General features: G+C 44.3%; 1 protein-coding gene across 2 annotated transcripts; it reads right to left on the bottom strand.

Moving 5' to 3' along the window:
• Positions 1-32: 32 nt before the first annotated feature.
• Positions 33-19,974, bottom strand: LOC5501207 (CCR4-NOT transcription complex subunit 10). Of its 2 annotated transcripts, none has more exons than XM_032369537.2 (18): positions 19,871-19,974; positions 18,710-18,991; positions 18,036-18,125; positions 17,132-17,195; positions 16,893-16,954; positions 16,279-16,422; positions 16,129-16,209; positions 15,280-15,538; positions 14,566-14,783; positions 13,708-13,826; positions 13,045-13,224; positions 11,558-11,647; positions 11,093-11,206; positions 10,527-10,654; positions 4,252-4,287; positions 3,656-3,777; positions 2,913-2,988; positions 33-1,845 (listed from the first exon to the last, which is right to left on the bottom strand). In XM_032369537.2, the coding sequence occupies exons 2-18, from the start codon at positions 18,986-18,988 to the stop codon at positions 1,736-1,738; spliced, it is 2,172 nt and encodes a 723-aa protein (XP_032225428.2). In that variant the 5' UTR covers positions 18,989-18,991; positions 19,871-19,974; the 3' UTR covers positions 33-1,735. The 2 variants fall into 2 exon arrangements, with proteins under 2 accessions (XP_032225428.2, XP_032225429.2); XM_032369538.2 differs by having other exon boundaries at positions 14,581-14,783.
• Between the last annotated feature and the right edge of the window lie 70 nt (positions 19,975-20,044).

The raw sequence follows: 20,044 nt of genomic DNA, 5'->3' as shown, positions 1-20,044 counted from the left end.
TTGCAACAGCCCCAATCAACAGAAGACATAAATGCATATAACAAAAATATGTTTATTTGTTTCTTATTAACGAGAGAAACATTCCTATTGTAGCACTGGAGTTAACCAGCGCCACTAGGAGTTTGTTTCAGCAACATTAAAAGTCATTATAGGGCACTTTTAGAACAATACTAGTATTACAAAATAATTATTAACTTTGCTAAAGCCAATGCTTTGGATGATGGTCCTTCATTACATATGAAGCAATGTTTTATAATATTCTCATTTTCGCTGTGGGGCTGCATAAACAATCATTTAGATTATTTGTTAAGGTACCAACCATATTCTTAGCCCCCATTTTTGCATGAATATCAGTAAAATATCTGGACAATTTAATTGGTTATGGTGGACTAAAGTGTAAGCTACTACCTTGGCAACTTATAGTTCTGTGATGCAAGAAAAGTGCTATCAGACAGGACGGAATCATAAAGCTTGTGTCAAAACTGAGATTCTTGAAAGCTGATTGGCTAAATTTTTAAGATTTTCTTGGTGGCCATGGTAGTGTTCATCTAACTATAATGCTCTTCACAATTTATAATGTTCCACAGACCCTAAAAACATGGTCTTAATATTTGTTTTTTTAAGATTCTCAGGAAGTCATTAGTTCTAGTATATTATATATGTTAAAGCCGCATATTCACCAGTTTACTTCCGGTCCATTGTTACAATCTCTGATGATTTTTATGGAAACGCGAAAAATATTTCAAAATATTGAAAGCAGTGTGTATATTGCAAGTTCTTTGAGGATGTGATTGATAATTTAGAGCAGATGGCCTGTTAAATATCTCGGATTCTAATAGATACTTTTGCCTTTAAACGGTTGAGGCTTCCGTCTGACCTCTGGAAGTGAACTGGTGACAATGCGGCTTTAAGTTTTTCCCTTAAAGTTAGTGGAGTATGCACAAAGCATTGACGTAATTATCACATTGTATACCTATAAACCATGTGTCCTTTCAGGACAGGATTAATTATATTACTGCTACATATTTGCTTGAAAAATATAATCCACCTTCAAAATATTGATAACTGCAAACCCAAAATGTAGGGATGATTTTCTTGGTGATTTCAGGACATCACAAATCTACATGATTTCTGAGGCTGCTTGAGAAAATAAAAGATTAAAAAAAGGTTTGTGAATGCAAACAGCAAATGTCAAATGTCAATTCTACGACTGGAAAGTGCTTACGGGGACCAATTATCTGTAAAAATAAAATAGATAAACTCCAATTATTTTTTTTTGCATTTGGTAGGAATATATTTAGACATATTAAGGTTCCTTTAGAATGTAGAACTGCCATTTGCCAATCACAACTTTGCTGTTTGCGCTGTCAATATGTTTTGTTAGGTGTATAAAAAGGATCACCTTAGAGCAAGTAGACTAAAGTTTATCTGAGTTATGCTCTAAGCATGCTCTATGGATACCCTCCTTCACATAGCTTCCTGTGTCCGCTCATTTCTTTTGATATGTGGAGCAAAGGAAACAAGTGGACACAGAAAGCGCTGTACAGGAGCGGTAAATATTGAGTTCACTAAATACATCCAAAGAAACAAGAGAATTGTTGTTACTTTTAAAGTCTGTAAGCCGCCCAATTTTGTCCTTTGTTGTAGGATGACTACCCCCTAATGCCGAAGGATCAATATTGTACCAAGATTATATTGCATAGCTCGATTAGACTACTCAACCAGCGGAATGTCATCAATTTTTCCAGTAATCACTGAGTCTGGCTTTGTTCTGTTTGACTGCTCCCTTGCCAGTATGGAGAAACTGGTTCTTCTTAATTGTCTGGAGAGCTCCACATATATTCCCTATGCAAAAAAAAAAACCCGGAGTGAATAAAATGGTCTATACATTGTCACTTTACTTTTAGAAAACCAATCATACTGCAGACACACAGCTTTTACAATTTTAAAATATTTTTCGCGTTTTCCATTAAAAATGTAATTGACCGAAAGAAAACTGGGATATTGCAGCTTTTCATGTGTACCCTGTGAACCCATATGGCTGCCCAAAAGTAGGTAATTTCTTATTGAAGGAACTTTAAATACTATCTTTTTCCATACAATGCCCATGACTACCCCCCTTCCTTCAGCAAATCATGAATACACACATGTGGTAGAGCTGACTGCTAATGGAAAGTTGACAGTTGCAGATTGGTTAACGTTAGAGGTAATATTGAAGCTTCAAAGGATATGCACTTTGTCCCTTTTTACTCTTTACATTAGGAAGCAATACATGGGTAGCTGAGTGATACTATAAGTGTGTGGTGGGGGTGGGGGCGGATTTGGGGGATATATATTTAAGTACATATTGTAAGCTTCATGGAGTTGGGGGTTGAAGCTGCATGTAGGAGGACAGGTAAAAGGTAAACCTCATGTTCAGCTAAAAAAATACATCCACAAAAAAAGTTTGGGGGGAGGGGTGGCTGCCCCCTTGGCGCTTCCCGTCCCCCACCCCCTGCAATATCAAGAAGAAAAATGCCGCACCTTCCTGACAGAGGGTTTAAGAGTCAAAGCCGCATTGTCACCAGTTTACTTCCGGAGGTCCGACGGAAACCTCAACCGTTAAAAGACAAAAGAATCTATTAGAATCCGAGATATTTAACAGGCCATCTGCTCTAAATTATCAATCACATCCGAAAAGAAACTTCCAATAGACACAATGCTTTTAATATTTTGAAATATTTTTCGCATTTTCCCTTAAAAATCAACCGAGATTGTTACGCAATCGGCTGGAAGTAAACTGGTGACAATGCGGCTTAAAGTCATGCCCAGAGTGTTAGAGGTGAAGCAGTAACACCAGTACCACTCCGCATTTGTTCTTTGTGGATGTCTGGCTCTAGCACGCCAAAGGTATACATTCAAAAGCTACAAACCTGATAGAAGTTCAACGTACACAGCAACTAAGACAATCCTCGCCATACACCAGTCAGGTGGACACATACTGCATGCCTGTGAGAAACATGTTCAAGCAGATCAATCCATATCCCATATAAAGGTTTTTAGCTGAGGCCTGTGTGAGAAGAACTTTTCATTGGATACAATATGGTTATATTTATGATTAATGATGTTATAGCTAGTAGAACAGGCTGGTTAGGAAAAGAACCTTGAGTCATTGCCGCCCTGGCCACATGACAGGGACATGGATGCACATACTGACTGGCAGGAAAAATTGACTCCCATATCTTGGGCATGCCTAGAATTTGACTGCTGAATTGTTGAATTGTTGAGTCCTCTTGAACCCTTGAAAACATGAACATGAAAAACTTGTCTCCCATCTAATACTCTACAGAGAGGCACAACAAGAATAGACTTGCTCTCCGACTCCCTGCAATTGCCCCTGAGCAAAAATTCGGGGCAGATCCAGGAGTTTCACTTACGGGGAGCCAAAGCAAAGAATTTTAAAAAGGGGAGGCCAGATTAATTGTTCTCACATGGATTTCCTTCTATTTCTTCATATTTTTAGGCAGAATCTCAAAATATAGGGGACAGGAGCATGCTAAGCCCACCCCTTTGAATAAGGAGAACATAGTAATGAGGGTACATGTTATAAACTATGCATACACAGAAAATTGTTTTCTTGTTAGTCTCAAGGCTGATAAAACAGGGGAGCTCTTACCTGACTGAGGCAACGCTTGGCTTTGTCAACTTCGTTTCTCAAGCAGTATGTGCTTGCCAAATTAACCAACAGTGTAGTTCTACCTTCACTCACACATTGAGGAAAGTCAACCTTTTCACAGCCTGGCAACAAAACAACACAGTTAGCAAAAGCTATTAATAAAACCCACTACTAACAATTTTACAAAGTTTCAAGAAAGGGTGGGGGCAGATTCAATGTGTATATCTTCCATGTATTTCCTTATATTTTCGGTTATTTCAAAGCCAAATATCTGAAAATAGGGGGGAGGGGTCACCTTGGCCCACCTCTAAATCTGCGCCTGGTTATTATTTGAAATGCTACGGCAGATGCAGAGATGGGGTGGATGGGGGGTTATGCTATCCATAACCCACCTTTATTAATTTCTTTTCCATTTTTTACATTATATCCACCTGTTTTATTGTTCATATTCTACTTGGACCAACCCCCCCACCCCTTTTATTGAGTCTAGATCAGCAAGTGCAATCATGATGTCAGGTGTAGAATACCTCACAGTCACAGGTCATGATCAGCGGACTGGCAGAGAATAAAGTAAGAACAGATGATATTTCACTCACAGTGTGGTTTAGAGTCCTTCTCCTTTTCAGGATTTCCTGTTGAACAAAAAGAAAATGCCAAAACCCATTGAAAGTGTTGCATCCACAACATTCATCCTCCCCTCTTGCACACATAGCCCTTGTACTCCCCCCTCTTGCACACATAGCCCTTGTACTGCCCCCCTCTTGCACACATAGCCCTTGTACTGCCCTCCCCTCTTGCACCCATAGCCCTTGTACTGCCCCCCTCTTGCACACATAGCCCTTGTACCCCCCTCTTGCACACATAGCCCTTGTACTGCACCCCCCTCTTGCACACATAGCCCTTGTACTGCCCCCCTCTTGCACACATAGCCCTTGTACTGCCCCCCTCTTGCACACATAGCCCTTGTACTGCCCCCCTCTTGCACACATAGCCCTTGTACTGCCCCCCTCTTGCACACATAGCCCTTGTACTGCCCCCCTCTTGCACCCATAGCCCTTGTACTGCCCCCCTCTTGCACACATAGCCCTTGTACCCCCCTCTTGCACACATAGCCCTTGTACTGCACCCCCCTCTTGCACACATAGCCCTTGTACTGCACCCCCCCTCTTGCACACATAGCCCTTGTACTGCCCCCACTCTTGCACACATAGCCCTTGTACTGCCCCCCCCTCTTGTACACATAGCCCTTGTACTGCCCCCCCCTCTTGTACACATAGCCCTTGTACCCCCCTCTTGCACAAATAGCCCTTGTACTACCCCCCCCCCCTCTTGCACACATAGCCCTTGTACTGCACCCCCCCTCTTGTACACATAGCCCTTGTACCCCCCTCTTGCACACATAGCCCTTGTACTCCCCCCCTCTTGCACACATAGCCCTTGTACTGCACCCCTCTTGCACACATAGCCCTTGTACTGCCCCCCCCCTCTTGCAGACATAGCCCTTGTACTGCACCCCCCTCTTGCACACATAGCCCTTGTACTACCCCCCCTCTTGCACACATAGCCCTTGTACTGCCCCCCTCTTGCACACATAGCCCTTGTACTGCACCCCCCCTTGCACACATAGCCCTTGTACTGCCCCCCCTCTTGCACACATAGCCCTTGTACTTCCCCCCCCCCTCTTGCACACATAGCCCTTGTACTGCCCCCCTCTTGCACACATAGCCCTTGTACTGCACCCCCCTCTTGCACCCTTAGCCCTTGTACTGCACCCCCCCTCTTGCACACTTAGCCCTTGTACTGCACCCCCCTCTTGCACACATAGCCCTTGTACTGCACCCCCCCTCTTGCACACATAGCCCTTGTACTGCCCCCCCCCCTCTTGCACACATAGCCCTTGTACTGCCCCCCTCTTGCACACATAGCCCTTGTACTGCCCCCCTCTTGCACACATAGCCCTTGTACTGCCCCCCTCTTGCACACATAGCCCTTGTACTGCCCCCCTCTTGCACACATAGCCCTTGTACTGCCCCCCTCTTGCACACCTAGCCCTTGTACTGCCCCCCTCTTGCACACTTAGCCCTTGTACTGCACCCCCCTTTTGCACACATAGCCCTTGTACTGCACCCCCCTCTTGCACACATAGCCCTTGTACTGTCCCCCTCTTGCACACATAGCCCTTGTACTGCCCCCTCTTGCACACATAGCCCTTGTACTGCACCCCCCCTCTTGCACACTTAGCCCTTGTACTGCACCCCCCTCTTGCACACATAGCCCTTGTACTGCACCCCCCCTCTTGCACACATAGCCCTTGTACTGCCCCCCCCCTCTTGCACACATAGCCCTTGTACTGCCCCCCTCTTGCACACATAGCCCTTGTACTGCCCCCCCTCTTGCACACCTAGCCCTTGTACTGCCCCCCTCTTGTACACATAGCCCTTGTACTGCACCCCCCTCTTGCACACATAGCCCTTGTACTGCACCCCCCCTCTTGCACACATAGCCCTTGTACTGCCCCCCCCTCTTGCACACATAGCCCTTGTTCTGCCCCCCCTCTTGCACACATAGCCCTTGTACTGCCCCCCTCTTGCACACATAGCCCTTGTACTGTCCCCCCCCCCCTCTTGCACACATAGCCCTTGCACTGCCCCCCCTCTTGCACACATAGCCCTTGTACTGCACCCCCCTCTTGCACACATAGCCCTTGTACTGCACCCCTCTTGCACACATAGCCCTTGTACTGCCCCCCTCTTGCACACATAGCCCTTGTACTGCCCCCCTCTTGCACACATAGCCCTTGCACTGCCCCCCTCTTGCACACATAGCCCTTGTACTGCCCCCCCTCTTGCACACATAGCCCTTGCACTGCCCCCCCTCTTGCACACATAGCCCTTGTACTGCACCCCCCTCTTGCACACATAGCCCTTGTACTGCCCCCCTCTTGCACACATAGCCCTTGTACTACCCCCCCTCTTGCACACATAGCCCTTGTACTACCCCCCTCTTGCACACATAGCCCTTGTACTGCCCCCCCCTCTTGCACACATAGCACTTGTACTACCCCCCCTCTTGCACACATAGCCCTTGTACTGTCCCCCTCTTGCACACATAGCCCTTGTACTGCCCCCCCTCTTGCACACATAGCCCTTGTACTGCCCCCCTCTTGCACACATAGCACTTGTACTATCCCCCTCTTGCACACATAGCCCTTGTACTACCCCCCTCTTGCACACATAGCCCTTGTACTGCACCCCCCCCCTCTTGCACACATAGCCCTTGTACTGCCCCCCCCTCTTGCACACATAGCACTTGTACTATCCCCCTCTTGCACACATAGCCCTTGTACTGCCCCCCTCTTGCACACATAGCCCTTGTACTACCCCCCCTCTTGCACACATAGCCCTTGTACTACCCCCCTCTTGCACACATAGCCCTTGTACTGCCCCCCCCTCTTGCACACATAGCCCTTGTACTGCCCCCCCCTCTTGCACACATAGCCCTTGTACTGCACCCCCTCTTGCACACATAGCCCTTGTACTGCCCCCCCCCCTCTTGCACACATAGCCCTTGTACTGCCCCCCTCTTGCACACATAGCCCTTGTACTACCCCCCCTCTTGCACACATAGCCCCTCTTGCACACATAGCCCTTGTACTACCCCCCTCTTGCACACATAGCCCTTGTACTGCACCCCTCTTGCACACATAGCCCTTGTACTGCACCCCCCCTCTTGCACACATAGCCCTTGTACTGCCCCCCCTCTTGCACACATAGCCCTTGTACTGCCCCCCCTCTTGCACACATAGCCCTTGTACTGCCCCCCTCTTGCACACATAGCCCTTGTACTGCCCCCCCCTCTTGCACACATAGCACTTGTACTATCCCCCTCTTGCACACATAGCCCTTGTACTGCACCCCTCTTGCCCCCCCCTCTTGCACACATAGCCCTTGTACTGCCCCCCTCTTGCACACATAGCCCTTGTACTGTCCCCCTCTTGCCCCCCCCTCTTGCACACATAGCCCTTGTACTGCCCCCCTCTTGCACACATAGCCCTTGTACTGTCCCCCTCTTGCACACATAGCCCTTGTACTGCCCCCCCCTCTTGCACACATAGCACTTGTACTATCCCCCTCTTGCACACATAGCCCTTGTACTGCACCCCTCTTGCCCCCCCCTCTTGCACACATAGCCCTTGTACTGCCCCCCTCTTGCACACATAGCCCTTGTATTGCCCCCCCTCTTGCACACATAGCCCTTGTACTGCCCCCCTCTTGCACACATAGCCCTTGTACTGCACCCCCCTCTTGCACACATAGCCCTTGTACTACCCCCCTCTTGCACACATAGCCCTTGTACTGCCCCCCCCTCTTGCACACATAGCCCTTGTACTGCCCCCCCTCTTGCACACATAGCCCTTGTACTGCGCCCTCCTTGCACACATAGCCCTTGTACTACCCCCCCTCTTGCACACATAGCCCTTGTACTGCCCCCCTCTTGCACACATAGCCCTTGTACTGCCCCCCTCTTGTACACATAGCCCTTGTACTGCCCCCCCTCTTGCACACATAGCCCTTGTACTGCACCCCTCTTGCACACATAGCCCTTGTACTTTACCCCCCCTCTTGCACACATAGCCCTTGTACTGCACCCCCCTCTTGCACACATAGCCCTTGTACTGCCCCCCTCTTGCACACATAGCCCTTGTACTGCCCCCCTCTTGCACACATAGCCCTTGTACTTTACCCCCCCTCTTGCACACATAGCCCTTGTACTGCCCCCCTCTTGCACACATAGCCCTTGTACTGCCCCCCTCTTGTACACATAGCCCTTGTACTGCCCCCCTCTTGCACACATAGCCCTTGTACTGCCCCCCTCTTGCACACATAGCCCTTGTACTGCCCCCTCTTGCACACATAGCCCTTGTACTGCACCCCCCTCTTGCACACATAGCCCTTGTACTGTCCCCCTCTTGCACACATAGCCCTTGTACTGCCCCCCCCTCTTGCACACATAGCCCTTGTTCTGCCCCCCCTCTTGCACACATAGCCCTTGTACTGCCCCCCTCTTGCACACATAGCCCTTGTACTGCCCCCCTCTTGCACACATAGCCCTTGTACTGCCCCCCCTCTTGCACACATAGCCCTTGCACTGCCCCCCCTCTTGCACACATAGCCCTTGTACTGCACCCCCCTCTTGCACACATAGCCTTTGTACTGCCCCCCCCTCTTGCACACATAGCCCTTGTACTGCCCCCTCTTGCACACATAGCCCTTGTACTGCACCCCCCTCTTGCACACATAGCCCTTGTACTGCCCCCCCCCTCTTGCACACATAGCCCTTGTACTGCCCCCCTCTTGCACACATAGCCCTTGTACTGCCCCCCTCTTGCACACATAGCCCTTGTACTGCACCCCCCCCTCTTGCACACATAGCCCTTGTACTGCACCCCCCCCTCTTGCACACATAGCCCTTGTACTGCCCCCCCCTCTTGCACACATAGCCCTTGTACTGCCCCCCCTCTTGCACACATAGCCCTTGTACTACACCCCCCCTCTTGCACACATAGCCCTTGTACTGCACCCCCCCCTCTTGCACACATAGCCCTTGTACTGCACCCCCCTCTTGCACACATAGCCCTTGTACTGCACCCCCCCTCTTGCACACATAGCCCTTGTACTGCCCCCCCCTCTTGCACACATAGCCCTTGTACTGCCCCCCCGTCTTGCACACATAGCCCTTGTACTGCCCCCCCGTCTTGCACACATAGCCCTTGTACTACACCCCCCTCTTGCACACATAGCCCTTGTACTGCCCCCCTCTTGCACACATAGCCCTTGTACTACACCCCCCTCTTGCACACATAGCCCTTGTACTGCCCCCCCCTCTTGCACACATAGCCCTCGTACTACACCCCCCTCTTGCACACATAGCCCTTGTACTCCCCCCCCTCTTGCACACATAGCCCTTGTACTGCACCCCCCCTCTTGCACACATAGCCCTTGTACTGCACCCCCCCTCTTGCACACATAGCCCTTGTACTGCACCCCCCCTCTTGCACACATAGCCCTTGTACTGCCCCCCCCTCTTGCACACATAGCCCTTGTTCTGCCCCCCTCTTGCACACATAGCCCTTGTACTGCACCCCTCTTGCACACATAGCCCTTGTACTGCCCCCCCCCTCTTGCACACATAGCCCTTGTACTGCCCCCCCCCCCTCTTGCACACATAGCCCTTGTACTGCCCCCCCCCCTCTTGCACACATAGCCCTTGTACTACACCCCCCTCTTGCACACATAGCCCTTGTACTGTCCCCCTCTTGCACACATAGCCCTTGTACTGCCCCCCCCCCCCTCTTGCACTCTTGCACACATAGCCCTTGTACTGCCCCCCCTCTTGCACACATAGCCCTTGTACTACCCCCCCCCTCTTGCACACCTAGCCCTTGTACTGCCCCCCCCCTCTTGCACACATAGCCCTTGTACTGCCCCCCTCTTGCACACTTAGCCCTTGTACTGCCCCCACCCCTCTTGCACACATAGCCCTTGTACTGCCCCCCCCTCTTGCACACATAGCCCTTGTACTGCCCCCCCCTCTTGCACACATTGCCCTTGTTCTGCCCCCCTCTTGCACACATAGCCCTTGTACTGCACCCCTCTTGCACACATAGACCTTGTACTGCCCCCCTCTTGCACACATAGCCCTTGTACCCCCCTCTTGCACACATAGCCCTTGTACTGCCCCCCCTCTTGCACACAAAGCCCTTGTACTGCCCCCCCCCCCTCTTGCACACATAGCCCTTGTACTGTCCCCTCCTTGCACCTCTTGTGCAATGTACTGCCGCACCTCTTGCACATTCCCCCTTGTACAGTACCTGTTGTGGCGTGTGGCTGAGGATAGACGTTCATGTCTATGACATTCTCTGGGGCTAAGTGAATTGTGGCCTCTGAAATTCTGTTCAACTTGATCAGTGCTTCTGCCGCGTAAAGATGACCTACAAACCTGAACAGACAGAAAAAAGTTTTATTCAATTTAGTACATCCAGATATAATGTTCTTTATTGCGCTGGATATAAAATCTTCTGGATTTATGTTATACCAGGAACATGTAAAGGATCCCTGGTTCTATTAAACTCAGAAATGAAATCTCAAATGTGATGCCATCAGACAATCTATAATTAATTGGTGTATCTTCACCAGATTTTTTTTTATGATTTAATAACCACAGGGAGTCAGAATATCATAAAGTATAATGGCATTACAAAAAGTATTATAGCAGTATTTTTAAGGTATTCATTAACTGAGGAGACACTTTAACTTGTAAAAAAAAGGTTGACCATGACTATGTCTAGACCAGTTTTATCTGCTATGCTACTAAAAAAGTAAAAATATAAAATCCAACAAAATTATGGCTTATAAATGGGCAAGCAAAATTACTCACTTGAGTGACCCTGGAAGTCCTGACTGTGACAATAAATTCTTTGCATGACCAAGAGCCGTGACGTTATCCCCTAAGCCAAGCGACACATATGCACTACAGGCCAATATGCTATTCCTGAGGAGAGATATAATATTCAATGTGGTTAATTTTGCTTAGGATCTCAATACATTGAAGTCTGTCTGTCTGTCTGTCTGTCTGTCTGTCTGTATGTCTGTCTGTCTGTCTGTCTGTCTTTGACATAGAGTCCTTTGTATTCCAAACAAACCATAACCAGACACAAAAGTCAAGCATGCAAAAAACATGCATACCGTATATGATCGTAAACTAACTCTTGCCAGCCAGAGTCAACAGGATTTATCTATCCTAAGAAATTTGTAAAACCATTTTTTGTTGGACTGACAAAGAGCTTTAATTGTGCACCAATTTTTCAAGCATAAAAGCATCATACCAGCAGGCATACTTTACCTTAGGTGGGGTACCTCCTTGATTTTGATTGGAGGTCCAGGTGCTGCCGGAATGCTATTCTCGTATGGCTGACATTTGGTACCGTTTTCACTGAGAAAAAAAACACATTCTTTATTCAGATAGTTAGTTGAAATTCAAATTGTTTTTTTTTTGTAAAGAGCTGAATAAGCAATAAGCATACTGGGAATAATAAAGGTCAATTCATCTTTTTTTGTTATATATTTTACTGGTGACATTAACTGAAGGAGACAATAGAATAGGACAGGAGTGTGTCACAAAACTTGAAATAGTTTCAAAATTTGAAACCATTTAATCTCTGCTAAGGGTATGTTACAATATAGTGAAATGGATTAAGTCATGATAACAGAAATTATCGCAACATTTTCTGTGGCAAAACCGCAGCCACTGTGTCCAAACTTTTTTCCATAAACTGTGGTTTTGGCTCAGTTGGCTGAGCTGACCTTGGTAGGGGCAGATCCAGGAGGTCTAATAAGGGGGGCTTAAACAAGGGTTTTAAAAAAGAGGGGCCTATATTTCTTGTGATTTCTAAGCCAAATATCTGAAAATAAGGGGGGCTGGGGCCTGTTTGGCCCACCTCTAGATCCACCCCTGCTCGGTGACATTAAATTCCACAGCATCCCAAGTCTGTAGTTAAGTACCAAGTAAGAGTTGAATGTAAATAAGGGCCAAATAAGGAGTGATTTGATTTATGTATACTTCAGGACAAGTTGGTTTGAAGTTTGGAGCCCATCCTCACCTATCCTTTTTCGTTTGAAAACGCAACCTTTTTGTTACGGATACGGGTATCGTCCACACAGAAACGCGAAAACGATGACTGAAAACGGAACAATTTGAAAACGATCTCCAGAGTGGAACAATTTGAAAACAATACCCTTTCGGTGCCGTGGGGACAGACAAAAACAGAACCTTTTGAAAACGATGGCGTGATAACTCAGGTCCAGTCCACTTGGCGCACAAGTACGCATGCGCCGTAGAGCATGTTGTCGTTTTCGTATCGTTTCTTTTTTTTTGTTGGGACGGGTCATATCAAAATGGAAAATGCTTCGTGTGGACGCTGATCTTTTTTAACAAAAAGGTTGAGTTTTCAAATGAAAACAGATACGTGGGGACAGGGTCTTAGTTTCACTACAACAGCAAAATGGCAAATTTTACTCAGTTCTTTATAATTTGAACCTTAATCCCAACCACAGAACAGCTAAAATAGCAAGCTGACTTTTCTGAACTGTGACCTTAAGCTGAAGATACGTTAAGCCGGATCTAGTTGGTTTACTCTACCCAAGGTTTGAGTAAACATACAGTATGTGACTAAACCATAAAATACTATTTTCAATCCATTTCCTAGAATAGGAAAAGAATACCCCCGGAATGTCCGGAGAGCCGGCTAACAGGCTATCCGTTTCCATACGCTCTATATGATACAATTTACAACTTCAGGGGTGCAAAAACCTCAAGCATTTTTAATTTACCTTTGCCCATCTAAGTCCAAGACATCCTCTCTGTTGTCAAAGTGGTTTTCCATAAAACTATCTTGTTGTGTTGAGCTCAAGTTTACACATGCTTTCAAAAGCAAAAGAGCATTCTGAAGGCAGATTGCTGAGAAGTCAAGCGTGCATGCTGGCATTGCTGCTGATTGGCTCTGATTTGAGCTAAATTGGAAGAAAAGATTTTATTAGGAGTTTAAGTATTTACATACCTAATGCACACTAGTGACAAAAAGACATAACAACATAGGCGCACACATTCTTATGTTGTTATATTATGTCGTTATGTTGGGCTTATGTCAAAATGTTGAACCTTTTACTCTTGAACATATGAACATAAGGAAGCACATGCCCATGTATGTCATTTAGTCGTTATGTCACTAGTGTGCACCAGGCATTATGTTATAGCTGGAATCATTTCTTGTACATTGAACCCTGTCTTATACAATGGAATTGTGACTTGTCTTATAGGATAAACAGTCTTATAACATGTAACCACGAACATGAAAGGATGCTAATAAGTGTAAACACATAGCACAAATTGCAGTTCTCTTCTTCAAGCAGGTGTACAGGGTTGGGTGATGGGTGTGGTACAAAAGCACAGCAATAAATGGTAATTCAACACCAGGAAAAGCAGACTTCACTTACTCCACGCTTGGCCTCTTTTCCCTATGTGTGGAAATGATGACCTTGCGATGTATTCCATCTCCAATCACGCTCTTGACCATTCCACTCTTTCCACCACAGCTGTCCTTCATGTCACATGACTACGGGTATAAGATACATTACTAGTCTATATGAACCTTTGGGAGAAGCCATGGAAATTTTCCAGAAAAGGGGCAAATGGCAATAATGAGTAATACACCCCCCATACCCACATAAGTAAGTCACAGAATATTCTTATAATATCTCTATAAAATATTGTATTTGTGTTTTTTTTTTTCTTTAGAGCCTTACAGGGCTATTAGGGTGTTTATATCTATTGACCTTTCATGATTCTGATAATTTATCAGTTTCTGCATTCACAAGTTAAAAATGATATATGTGAGATTTAAGAACAAAGTTTCTAGTACTTATTGAGACAGAAAAAGAGAGTAGTTGCTTTAGCAGAGATGTAACAATGATAAGTCCCACCTCTGCAACAAAGTCTCCGTGCTATATGGCTGCTAAGACAGGGTGGATAAAGTACAAACAAATAATAGAACAAGAAAGCTAAGCTCAACATATCATATATCGGCCACAGTGACCGGCTTCTGCTTGTGAGCAACAGAGGAGTCAGTCTCCTCTCGGATCTGTGGAACATTCCCTGGCTCAATTCCTAGGGATCCCACTGAAGGATCTGACAAATTTAATGGTAGACCACAGGGTGTGGAGAAAGACTGAGCAGGCCATCTTGGCTGAGGCCCAAGGATGATGATGGTTATGATACTTGCTATGCCTTCACCTTAAAGTACTCTTTCCACCTCAGAATGATGGAAGCTCTTATATTTTCATGAAAAATGTCACCTGTGTTTTCCTTACCATCTGATCGCCGACAATACAGCACTCTGCAAGTCTCAACCACAGTCTGGGGTTGGTATGATAGGTCTGTACGACTTGTATCAAGCAATCGAATGCTGACCGTGGTCTCCCTGAGAACAGTAGTTGAATACCAAGATTGTAGACTATTTCATGACGCTGACCGAGTCTGAGAGTTGCCAGTGGTCTGCCACAGAGAGGGTTGTCTAAAACAAGAATGGAGAATCAGTGAAAACTCTGTTTGTTTTTACTGTGGGTTTTATGGAAGAAATTGTTTCATAAAGGTTATACTGTATAGTGTGTTGAGATGTATTTTATGAAAATACAAACAAGCAGCAACTTTGACTAAATTGTAGCATCATGCATTCATAGATGTAATCAAATCAACAGATCCATATAAATTTTAATAAAGAAAATCATTTTAGCTTCCTCTTAGGGTAAATAGGGACCTTAAGGAACTACTACGGCAACATGAATGACAAAAACAGAAAACAATGGAATATGATTCAATTCAATTTTCAGCATTTTCCACCAAACCAATTTCCACGGTCAATTGAGGATGTGGATGCTTGCATTGTAAACCCCACTAACTAGGTTTGCTACTGAAAAAATAATGTCCTGAGCATATTTGAGTATCTGCCTCTAGTTCTGCTCCTAAATGTTTTTTTGTCCTGAAATTATAAAATTGACTGATCAACTTACTTTTATCTACGTGTGGTAACAGTGACAAAGCTTTGTCGTTTTCCTCTAATGCTCTTCTGAAGTAGAATGCACCTAAGTTATACTTGTGCATCTGGTAGTGAATACAGCCTAAGTTGTTGAAGTACATTGTATTGATGCACTGCCCTGACTCCAGACTTGGGTTACTGCACTTTTGTACACTGTTCAAGAGTTTTACAGACTTGCGATAGTTCTGTCGTAGGTACTCAAAATTGCTCTTGAGAAACAACCCAACTGTAGACTGTAAAACAAAGCAAAGTGTCAGGTGAGCCATTATAATAGTTCTATAGACACTCATCACATATTTATAGGGGAAGATACATGGGGGGATGAGGGTGGAAAATAAGTTGTTTCTGTTTGTCTAATATAAAATAACAAATAAAGTGACAAAACTGGGGGGGCAAAGGGTTTTCCATTAGGCTCAAATTTGGGTTGTGTCACCATGTACTGGCTAACAAAACCAAGTCCTGAACTATGTCATGGGTCAAGCAATGCTCAAACAATGGCTTATCAACTTCATGCATACATTAACCAGTACACAATGTCACAGCCCAAATTTGCTCTACATATGATTCATGAAAACAGATAAATTGGGGCTGTGATTTGTGAATAATTGTGATTTCAAAGATTAAAATTGACAGCCAAATGACCTTTGGTCAAAATACCAGTAAAATTAATAAGGTGTTTGGCAATATAGCTCTCAAATGTGCATTGTGTTTTGTCATCTTAAAGTTTAACTTTGTGATATTTGAAAATGCGAAAAATTGTCAGTGGTTCGCAAAACATACAAACTATAATTATACCAACAATAATTATCACATGTAAACTTACATTTCCAGTGTTAAGTACAGATTTGATTTCCCTCTTACAAGCCTTCATGGATTTTATCATGATGTTTAGTCTAGATTTGTACTGGAAATAAACAGACACCATAAATTTATCCTCTCTCTTATTCTAAAACACTGCATCAATGTTCTGTACCTGATGTAGCCTGGCTTTGTTCAGGTCGTCCACGTCCTTGGTAGGGGGCAAACCTTGTGTTGTAGGTTGTGAAGTGTCGGCTTGTTTGTTGTTTACCATCAGTACATTTTCAATATGATTAAGGACTGCTGATGCTTTATCAGGCTGAGGGAAAAAAGTAAGGGACCATCATTCATTTTTTAGAGACTTTAACAGCCTCTGTCAGCCACCAATTTGCCGTCCTAGCAAAAAACCAAGTGTGAGAAAGCATTCATTTCCATCTGCAGATTATGGGTGCTTTAGTACATCTCTCTGACCGAATTTTATAAACAAAGTATTAAACATTAAATTGAGCTTGTTCTATTCTAAAATTTTATCATATAATGTGTCTTCCAATATTGATAGAAAAAATGAACAAAGTGGGCTGACAAAGGCTTTAAGTCAATATAATTTTTGAATTAATAAAACACAAATCAATATTTTACAGCTATTTGTGCTATCACTGTACTGTATTTTTAAGGCTCCATTTTATTTTGAAGAAAAATGTCATAAAGAAAAGGGGTTGCAGTCCCTTGTTCCCTGAATGCAACAATTGTTTGCAGGTTATACTCATCACACAATTGGCATTGGCATACCTTGTGCATAATTAAATATAATTCTGTCAGAAGAAAACAGACTTTGAAGGAAAGATTCTCGTCTGAAACATAAATGAGAAATTAACACATGGTATTGTAAAACATATTAGCACCAAAAGTGAGTTACGAATCTGTATTTTAAATCTGTATTCCATGCCTGCATTCCTTAACACAAGAATGGAAATAAAAGAATAGATAAGTTCCTGTTTTTTTAATGTTCACAGTGTCTTCACACATACCTAGGGGTTCAATGACTTTAAACAGCTTGCCCAGGGCTATGGAGGCATTATTATACTGCCGCAACTGAAATGGAAAACAAAATATAAAACAAACATGGCAATAAGGCCAAGTAAAAATAAAAACATGTTTATCGTCCTGATAAGATTGAAATAGGGAGCATGCAGCCCTTTTTGTTAATTTATTTTTCTCCTTGGTTTATCAAAGATTTATACGATTCACAAAGGAACTTTCCGTGATGTTGTGAATGGGTGAAAAAAAGCATAAGAAAAGCCTGGAAACAGGATCGTCTGCCTATATTTCAGTGCCCAGGCACCGCTAACGAACATATTTTTTTTTACTTGGCCTGAGTTGCTGTTATTAAACAGGGAAACTGGGAAATGGTTCTGGGAACCCCCCTTCTTCAGCCAAAAAATACTGTATAGGGGGCAGGAAATAGCAATGAGGTGGGGAACGAAAAGATGTCACTTACATTTTAGGGAGGGGATGGAAGGGATGTGACTTACACTATAACAAGGGAAGGGATGGAAGAGATGTGACAACAGGAGAGGGGATAGAAGAGATGTGAAATTATAATTATTATCATTATCATTAATGTATGTCACTAGAGAAAAGAGATGGGGATATGTTGTGGTTTGAAATGTGGCATGGTTTGAATTTTTTTCAAACTAGCTCATTTTTGGATACCTAGCATTCTAAAAGGGATTTTATTTTTGGGGAGTCATTAATAAAACAGGGGCTTGGATTTTTTGGGGGTTGGGAGGTGTAACTAAAAGAACTAGATAAAAGATTATGCAAATATCCCCTTTTCAAACCAGTTTTAACAATTTCAAACCAAGAAGCATTTCAAACCACAACAGATACAAGAAGTGTAATGAGGGAGAGGATAGAAAATATGTGACTTACATTATAGCACACCACAGCCTCATTGTATAGGACATACACCATGTCCAGAACGTCACTTTCATCTTTGCTGTCACCCGATTCATGTTCAATCTTATAAGAAATAGAAAATGTGAAATGGGTTGATTTCAAAAGTCCTTGCTTTTTGTGATCCCAACATTTAAAGTGGGCAGAATGTTGTGATTTAATGGGGCTTTAATGGGGGAGAGGGGGAGGGGGCTTATAAAAAGAGCAAGTTCTCTAGAGTTTGTGCCCCAACATCAAGCACCACTTAAATAAAATCGTGTGAGAACTGCCATCCTATGTAATAATTACAAAATGATTTGTATATCCTAGAGGAGAAACCAAGCATGTTATACTGTACGTCGTTCACGCATTTGGCATGGGCTGGTAATGTGTGCAGAATGCCTATGCTGTGCCAAATAGAATGGACTGGTCTAATTTGATTTAGACGCCATTCATTTCATGTTCCAAATCCCTTCTATTTGGAATGGCGCATGAATAGAACAGCATTTAAACTAGGCCTAACACACTCATGAATGTAAACCACATGGAGCAGTCTATACACTGACAAGTAAAGTCAGTCACATGCAAAGTACATACACATACACAATGTTAATTTGTGCTAGAAAAATACTAAACAATTCTTACCATGTCAGCGGGAGTCTTTAGCATACCTTTTTCCTGAGTGTTGCCAAGTGATTGAAGAACTCATCCGTCCTGGTCAACCCGGTCAGGCAGTACTGAATTATAGCCTTATTATGTACCACCTTGTAATCATTAGGTCTCATCTCGTTAAGCTTGCTGAGAGCTGCTAGGCTCTTGTCGTACTGCTGGCCCTCATATTCAATATGTGCCTGGTTTGCTAGCTCTCGCTCCTGGTCTGTTAAGTTACCACCAGGGGGTGGAAGCTGGGGAGGAAAGTCCAGATTTTCCTCAAAAGCCTCATCAGCCATTTTCTGTAGAAAATAAGATAAATACAAGGATAAGTGGTGTGATAGTATTCTTTCTAATGTAACACAAAAGCCAGAAGATCACTCCCATCACGCATGTTACTGTACTTCAAATCCCTGTTATTGTATTTATTTTACAGTCGACTTTTGCTATTATGAGCACCTATACATAGTGTTGCTAAAACACTCTTGCTAATAAACACCCGATGATAGTACTTAATACAGAGAGAGTTGGCAAAAATGGAAGATACATTCAGTCTTCTTTTTGTATTCCCTCTTATTTTGGATTGTATTTTTGTCTGTAATAATGAGGTGCTTGTAATAACAAGGTGTCTGAGGCAGGAATTGCCACTTATTCTATAAATTAAATCCATCTATTTTTTTTTTTCTCAATAATGGTAAAAGCTGCTTTCCACTTTGTCATTAGGCGCCTCAATGATCCTGTTTTTGTCCCTATTGTTCCATATTGTTGTCTAGTTAACAGTTGTTTGTCAAAGAATGGCCCCCGTATGGAATATACGTAAGACATGGTAGACTGCTTCCACAACGTGAACCAACGGGTCGATTAAATCTGAACCTCGCAATTTTATCATCATAACAAAACACTTGGCGCGAAATCACAACAACGCAAAACCAAACAGAATTTGAATTCTTACAGCACTAGACAAAGGCACAGCGTACGAGAACCAAGACAATGTTGGATCTTAATTCCAGATAAACAAATAGCACCAGGACCAAAATGATTCTTACGAATTCATTCATAACTACACATCGATGGTATTCATTTGGTAAGGAAATACTCAGAAAATTGAACCTCCACGAGGTCGATCAGACTTGCACGTTAATGCTGTATGTGAGAGCGATACGAATGTTGAATTTACTTACAAAATGATGAATTCTCGAGGAATGTTCGGAAGGATTTTACTAACCAAAAAGTCCGCCAAGTGACGATGCGATTCGAGAGTGGATGGTCAGCGGCGGAAGCATCAAACATGCGTACAAAAACGCCTCGTACCAGGCTCCGCTAGTCCCCCACAGTCGGCCCAGAAACTTATCCAA

This window comes from Nematostella vectensis, chromosome 13 (genome assembly GCF_932526225.1).
Source record: "Nematostella vectensis chromosome 13, jaNemVect1.1, whole genome shotgun sequence".
NCBI classification, from domain to species: domain Eukaryota; kingdom Metazoa; phylum Cnidaria; class Anthozoa; order Actiniaria; family Edwardsiidae; genus Nematostella; species Nematostella vectensis.
Note: the sequence above shows the minus strand (reverse complement) of the source record. Positions and strands in the feature narration are given on the sequence as shown.